Below are 8,076 nucleotides of genomic sequence, written 5' to 3' on the forward strand. Positions count from 1 at the left end.
TTTTGGGTGAACCATCCCTTTAACGTTGTTGTTGTGAGGAAGCTGCTCCATCAGGACGCTCAGGTCTCCTCTCACCTGTCAGGTAGACGGGTCTCCGGCCGATCCTGTCGGACAGCGGTCCGAACACGACGTTCCCGACCAGAAGCCCGGCGAAGAAGAGCGATCCGGCCAGACTGACCTTATAGGCCTGATGCCTGACCAGGAGCCACTGGGGACAAACACAGACAGTAAATTAAGTCTGATGTGTGTGTTTAATAAACTAGAGGAGCTGAAAATAATCGGTTCAAATAGGGACGCACCAATATGAACATTTGGGCCGATACTGATATCCGATATTAATATTGTTGTTATTGTTGACCGATAACCGATCTTTACCAATTTATTTATCGCTATATGTTTTAAAAAAGATTCTGATTTGATTACATTTTGTACAGACCTAAAATCATGCAAACTGAATTTTTGAACGTCTTCCTTTATTTTCAAAATGTGTTTTACTTCCAAATAACAAGGTGAGGGTTATGATAAAACACAAGTAAAAGTTTGGATCATAAATTACAATAATATCCTGACGAAGTTACCGTATGGCAACCGGGGATTTATTAAAATGCAAAACATGTTTTAAGCTCAAGTCCACTCCATTTAAACTCAAATCTGTGAAAAAGTCAAAATCAAAAATACCAAAAACATTTTCCAACTTGCATTAACTGACTAACAGAGTTGTTTTAGAGGGAAATTTGTGCAAAACCGCTGATGCGCGTTGCCTTCAGGGACAGTTTTTCATCAACAGTCTCTGTATTTCCCTCTACAACAACTCTGTGTGGTAACGTTGTGTTATTATCTCATAGCGTGGTGAATGTGCAGCTCACAACTTGTCCACCAGAGCGTTGTGGAGTTGTTGGATTGTGTATTTGATGAGTTTGATGAGGGAAACCAAGAAATCCCATAATGAGCCTCCGTAGCGTAGCTCTGAGCAGCTCACGGCTCTGCTCCGCCGTTCTAAAAATAGCTTGCACCGACAATTAAAGGTAACAAACCTACTGCTATGACTATAGGGGTTATGGCAATGGGCCAATTTACCAAAATGTTGAACTATCCCTTTAAAGCACAATGCCAAGATTTATGTTTTGTTTTAGAGAAATTAACAAGTGCACCTTTAAGTAGACTATAGGCCTTTTATTTTCCTTTGTATTGTGGAAATGCATTTAAATTCAATTTTCTATTTTATTTAATGTAAATAAAAAGTTATCATATTTATCTGACTATTTATGTTAAATAATAAAAACTCATGTGTGGCAACAGAAAACTGTGGTAATCAGGATGAACCAGTGGTGTTTAAGGAGATGCAGTGATTGATGCTTCACCTCGGTCACTATGGAGTCGATGTCCTCGGTGAAGGCGACCCGCTGGAGGAGCTCCTCTTCCCCCGGAGCGACGTCGCTCTTCTCAGGCTCGATGATCCGGTACTCGGGCGTAGAACCAACCAGAACGATCAGCATGGACTGACAGGCCATGTAGACCTGAAACACACAGAGGAGGGACAGCAGGGGTTAACAGCTGCATGGGCCAAAGAGTTAGAGTTTAGAGTTTATTTATTAGCACACATTTAAATCCAATGGTGCACGGAGGGAACGAAGCCGATTGGCTTGTACATACTGTAAGTTCCACCCCTATAACAAATTACAACAAGACACATTTCTATGGCTAACAAATAAACATAGAAAAAAAGGAGATAAAGTGCATAGATAATCAACGTTATATGAGGAAAATGAACAGAAATTAGAAAAAAATAAAGAGATAAAGTGCAAAGTGATTCAGTAACAAATAGAGACAATAGAGATAAGGTACAAAAAAATCATTAATTGAAATCATAAAAAGACAAAGTAAGGACATGGGATATGGAGAGAGCGAAAGAGGAAAGAGCGGAAAATTCAAGAGAAGTTGAGATGTATTTTTAGCTGCTTTTTAAAAAGTGAATAAGAAGAAATGGATCTTAATGAAGGAGGTAGTCCATTCCAAAACATAGGACCTCTGTAGTCATATTAAACTGATGGTGTGATGTGCGGGTGAAGGGTAAATATAAAGTAAGGTTATTACTGTGTCTAGTGCGGTGAGAATGTAGCCTACATTATGAGTGAAGGTAAACACCAAACACCTGGATACTCTGGGTTATGTTTACTAGAAGATTTCCAAAAGCCTCATATTCATCATATTCAATCCTCTCTGGGTTAAATTATCTGACACTGGGACAAAAAAGAGGAGAAAAAAAGGGACTTTAATCAGAGTTTAGATCAGCTCAGGGTGAAACAAAAACCGCTGATAAAAGCCGACTGAGCAGAGTTATTATCAGACACAGAGACGGTTCACTGCTTATCAACTGAGCTTTGATCTAAGTCTAGTTATCATCAGGCCGAGAACCGATGTGCACAAGTTTCTGTCTTAGATCATGAATAAATAAGTAAAGCCTGAATCCAGAATTTTTAAACTCGAAGAAACCATGAATATGTAATGTAATATGAGGCCATATCTAATTAAATATGCACATATTTATACATTTCCAGAACAGAAATCTGAACAATGGATAAAGCCACTTGTTTTATTGTGTTGACATATTAGAGTCTTTAGTTTTTACAGAGGAGGATTTTGGATATCTCTTTTTATCACTCTGTAAATGAGAAAATACTGTCACCAGCCCTAAAAAAAAAAAAATCAAGTTTCTCCATGTTTTTAGTAATAAAATGTTCCTATAAATGAGGCTGTGAATGATATATCAACAATCCCCTCTGTAAAAACCTTCAGGATATAGAAAGGGATCAAAGTGGAAGGTTTGGTGTCTGTAAGTGCTGCTGAAGTGGAGATTTCTAGCTCAGAGTCTGAGTCTGAAAAACTCTTTCTGAGAAAACAGCCTTTAAAGACTTGGACTGTAAAATTCCATGGATTGTTATTATGAATCGTACTTTTACCATTTGTTGCTGATACAGAGGAAATGAGAATTTTTTGAGCCTACAACACTGACAACAGACAGACAGACAGACCACAGACATGGCACCGTTTTTCTACCTTTCCACAAGGCAGGAAGCAAAATGGAACAAAATCTCCAAATTGATCTGTGCATAAAAAAACATTGTTTTTGCCTGTAATGTCTGACCTTCATCCTGTAATTTGATAGAATCTTTAACATGATCCACAGACACATTATAAACATGAAGCCCTGAATAAGTTCCTGTAGAGTTTCACACTGGGTTTCAGGCTCATCACTGCTCTCCCCATTACAAAGATAGATATAAACAGTTAACAGTGAACAGTGAAAGATAATATAAACACAATTCAAAAGACATAAAGCTCCTGATCTTATCAATAACACCACTATGAGACATGTTGTTGTGCATCTGTTGGAGGTTTAGCAGGAAGGCTGAGCTGCTAGCCTGACCAGGAAGAACAAGACGTCATTTAAAGACGTGGACACTTGTGATTAAATTTGGATTTTGGCGCCAATGGACGAAAAGTAGATAAATCATTTAAGACGTTTAGTTATGTGTGGACTGTTGTGGTTAATTCGGCATAAGTCTGACATCGATGTGAGCTGTTTTCCTTTCGTAAATGTTAAAAGTGTCAGGTCTGGTAAACGGAGCGGGGCTCTGTAGCTAACGGCTAACTGTAGCTACTGCTGCGTTCGAGACAACTCGGAAATTTGACTCTCCCAGTTGAAAACTCCGAGTTCAAACTTTGCATTCAAAGTGCTTCATGTAGCTATTGGGTTTCAAACATTACAAATGGCACAAAAACTTTTTTAAATGAAATAATTAAACATTTCATTCAAAATCGAAGAGAAATTACAACATGAATTCACTGTGTCCGAGTTGTCTCGAACGCAGCATAACAGTAACTTAGCTAACTGTGGCTCTGACTGTAAGTTAGCTAGCGGGCGATGCCATAATTAAACGTCTCGATGTGGTTAATTACCGGTCTGAGGAGCCGAGTATCAGAAGCCGAATTGATCAGTGGCTCATACAGATGTGTAATCGATCCAGATGTGTGGGCTGATCAATGTTAAAACCTGCTGGTGAACAAGGAAACGCTGTTCTCGGGGGGTTTTCTTAGGGAAGTCTGGTGGAGTTTTCTAACACACTTTATCCTCTGTCTTAACTGTAAACACGTGATGACAGCTCAAACATTAAAAAAGCTGAATATAATAATAAATACACATTCATATTTAAGGTTTACAGCCCAAGGCGTTAAAAAAAAGCTTAAGATTTAAGAGCCTGAACAGCCACGTAGCACTACCGCGGACGGAGCGGTGATGAGAGTAGCTACAGCTGCTAACGTTACTCTTCCCGGGGTTTTTTTGTTTTGTTTTGTTCTGACACGTAAAAGCACAGTTTTACATTTTCTGACCTGAGTCAGGACGAGAACGGCCACCGCCCGTTTCTGGTAAGGTCCAAACTCGCCCACGACCTGAAAAGCGCCCTCCAGATCCATCCCAGGGAGGATATCTATCAATATATCAGCTTTGTTTGCATCTCTGCCAAAGAAGAAAAACAGGAACGAAATGCGAGAGAGTTACCCGCATTTACTTCCGGGTTCGCTTGTTATCTCTCCGACCGCCATTTCTTATTTTGAGAGTTGAGGAGGAGATAAAGACAAGCCTAGAAATTGAAATGGCTTTTAATGAGGCACTAAGATAATAAAAACACAAACATTTGATGGCAGTCATTAAATAAAACAATAGATGTAATGTTTGACAAACAGTCTTTTGTTATTCTAGTTTATAACTCATTTTATTTATTATTTCACTGCATTGCACAATTTTATGTTTAATTAAAATGCCTGATATGTTGTTTTTTTGCACTTTATCTGTTACTATTGGGTTTTGTTTTGTTTTCTGCAGTTTTATGATGCATTTCATTTTCATCTGTATTATTCTAATTATCCTCTTTGAGAGTTTGTATTTTCAATTGCTCAATAAAAAAAAGAGACAAACCTAGAGCCCATTTTAAAATGGAAATGTTGTATTTTTTACAAGCGACAATAATAAAAAGACACACATTTTATGGCTGCAAATAAATAAATGAATGACATGTTTGTTGATCAACCATCCCCTTTATCCACAGTTCACAGAAAAGAATTGATTAAAAGGGGGCGTGGGGGGCTGTGGTGACCCTAAAGTGGCATAAGGTGATATTACTTGTGGTAAGACGGTGATAACTTCTTTCCATGAAATATCTTTACAATTAAGAAAAGAAAGAAATATAAAACATATTATCTCATGGGACTTTAAGGCCTTTGAAAAAAAACACAGTAATAGTCAAAACACAAGGCCGTAAGAGCTGACTAATAATATGATGGAGATATTTGTCTGACTCATACAGCAGCCCAGATCAGACCATGCACATTCCAACAGCCATGTGGTTACAATAAAAGCAAGAATAAAAGGCATGACATTACATTCAAGTGCTCCTCCTCCTCTTCAGCCATGTTAATCATGTCTGATAAGCCAGTGGTTCTCTCCTCAGTCATGTCTGATAATCTCAGGATGTGGAGCTGCAGGAGGAGCTCTCTGCAAAGAAAGGCTTCTCCTTTAGTTCATCACACAGAAAACTTAGTCATGCGAGTCCCGTCCCGTCTGATGCAGATCAGTCCAGTGGAGCCTGGCAGCTCCTTGTCACATCACACAGGCGTTGGTATACTATAGATTAAGGCATCATGTCCATCTCTTCATCAAACTCATTAATCATCATTGAAGAGCACAAGCATTTATGGACACATTTTTTTTTAAAAACACAACATTACATCGACTTTTAAAACATGTTGTATGGCAGAAATGGATTGTCATCAGTGGTGGAAGAGAGACTGATTAAGTCCTTAACCTCGTCACAATAATTAGAGTCCAATTAAAACAGCCAGAGCTTTTGTTTTTTTCCTGTTTTAAACTATATCAGACTTTTTTTTTCTCCTGCCACCATTGTAACAGTAAGACACACAGTGAACTGTCCCATCTGTTATTCCCTTCATTCCTGTCTTTGCTTTGTCATATTTCATACTGGGGAACACAATAATACACACAAACAGTGAAAGCACTTGTCCATGAAGGCAGGGTAGTAAGGTGCATCTGCTGATCAGCTGATCAGCTGTACCCCGATGGATGAAAGGTGAAACTCTGCTTTCTTGGGCGGACCTTGGGGAATCCAGATCTGATCCGTCTGATCCTGGTTCTGTGGGATCACGGCCCCCCTGGTGCTGCGTTGGCCGCATTTTCCGTTGGGGGGTTTTTACCGAGATCATCCACATTTCCTGTTGAGGGGTTTTTACCGAGATCATCCACATTTCCCGTTGAGGGGTTTTTACCGAGATCGTCATTTGATGAGGTTACTTTGAGTAGCTTTACCTCAGCGTCAGTGTGGGGATGACTACCAGCGTCCCCGTTGCTGTTAGCAGGAGGATTCACTTCACCACGTCGAAGTGGGAAATCAGGTAGACATGGTAACTTTTCTTTGAGCATTCCTTTCCACCAAGTAACAACAAATACAATAATTGCCACCACAGCAGCCACGGAGAAGCATCCTACAATCGGACCTACTGGGGAAGGCGGATCTGGCACTTTGTAGAATGGATTGTTGTGGGGGTCACTCTCTGCCAAACTGATTGGATTCTTCACCCGACAGCTGAAGGTTTCAATCCCTTGAAGCGTCACATCATTGATGGGCATTTCCTTGCCTGACGTTAACTGTTTCCAGTCTCCATCGCCCTCCCTCCAGCTGTAGGTGAGTGGTCCAAATGCAGCGGTCTCATCATGATTACAGACCAGTTTGCACTTTTCAGGAGTACAGGCCAGTGGTTTCTGGTCCACCCCAGGCTTGGTAACCTTATTGATGAACTCCACCTCGTAGCCTTTACTCTGGACCTGACTGTTGATCTCCACAGTGTACAGCCCTGCAAAGGTCTCATTTGTGTTTTTAATCACCAGGCCTCCTGTGGTTGTGTCCAGTGTTGTGGGACCTTTAAACATACCGTAATAATCCAGTTCTTTGTTCACCCATTCAACCACCAGGTCACCTTTATGTTTCCACAGGATGTTGTTGATTGGGCCGGAGGACGCAGGCTTCAGGTTGATGTCGCCGTTTACCGCCGTGTAAACCGGTTCATTCTGGGCCGAGGTGGAGCTCAGCACCGCGAACAGGAAGAGAGGAAACCACCACAAAGATACACCCGGTCGCTCCATATTTACAGATCAGATTCAGAACCAAAAAGGTTAAATATCATCCATATCAACGCGAAAACGACGACTTTTCTTCACCCTTTCTCCTCGAGCGAGCGACCGACAGCGACGACGACGGCACACCCTGACTTCCTCTTCAACGTCTGTGGCCCAAGATGGCGGGGGAGAGATGGGCGAGGCCAGTCGTTGGTGCTGCGCTGCGTTCGCGACAACTCGGTATTTCAGACATCCTGCGTTTAAAAAAAAAGTGCAATCAAACGCTGCCTCATGTCGGAGCTCCCACTCAGGAAAGTCAAAGGGGAGAAAAAGAATCTCCCCCGACTTCTTCGAGAGTCAGTTCACACAACAATTTGCATCCGTGCAGGACAACTACTTACAGTTGTGTCCCAATTCAGGGGCTGCAGCCTTCAACACAACTAATGTCTATGGTAGTAGAACATAAAATAAATTGCATTAAATGCCAACATTTATTAAAGCGTTATTTTTAAATTGTTTTGTGTCCTTTGTGATATTTGAATGTTTTAGCTACGTGATGCACTTTTGCAAAGTTTGTCCCGGTCCGCCATGTTTTTGGTGTCTCGAACGCTTTGAAGTCGGAAGTTTCAACTGGGATAGTCCGAGTTCCGATTTACTCGAACGCAGCATAGACGAGGTCTGAACGAACCAACCGATGCCTTAATGAAAACAACATTTATTTTAATTTACATGTAATCAGAAAATAACTACTGCTGTTTTTTCTTACAGTGCCTATGTAAAGAATCATTGTACATTTTATTTACACTTTATCATTTTAAATTTTAGCGTTTTTTGGGTTTGTTTTTGAACAGGCAGTTTTCAGGGCAGCGAAACGAAACCGAAACTAA

General features: G+C 40.6%; 2 protein-coding genes across 3 annotated transcripts in view; both read right to left on the reverse strand.

The window, feature by feature from the left end:
• Positions 1-4,522, reverse strand: part of slc22a15 (solute carrier family 22 member 15) — a 28,062-nt gene extending 23,540 nt beyond the window's left edge. For both annotated transcript variants that reach the window (XR_014595960.1, XM_083987762.1), the window contains exons 1-3: positions 4,393-4,522; positions 1,362-1,517; positions 76-208 (exon numbers count right to left, since the gene is read on the reverse strand). Coding sequence is in view for 1 of the 2 variants with exons in the window: in XM_083987762.1 (XP_083843888.1) it covers positions 76-208; positions 1,362-1,517; positions 4,393-4,476 (373 nt within the window). In the remaining variant the exon portion in view is untranslated. The remainder of the gene's footprint in view (positions 1-75; positions 209-1,361; positions 1,518-4,392) is intronic.
• A 285-nt stretch (positions 4,523-4,807) lies between these two features.
• Positions 4,808-8,076, reverse strand: part of LOC310997934 (uncharacterized protein) — a 266,892-nt gene continuing 263,623 nt past the window's right edge. Inside the window, exon 2 of the mRNA XM_083987780.1 lies at positions 4,808-7,313. Within this exon, the coding sequence (XP_083843906.1) occupies positions 6,218-7,216 (999 nt within the window). The 5' untranslated portion in view covers positions 7,217-7,313 and the 3' untranslated portion in view covers positions 4,808-6,217. The remainder of the gene's footprint in view (positions 7,314-8,076) is intronic.

The sequence above is a fragment of the Trachurus trachurus genome, assembly GCF_905171665.1.
Source record: "Trachurus trachurus genome assembly, chromosome: 15".
NCBI classification, from domain to species: domain Eukaryota; kingdom Metazoa; phylum Chordata; class Actinopteri; order Carangiformes; family Carangidae; genus Trachurus; species Trachurus trachurus.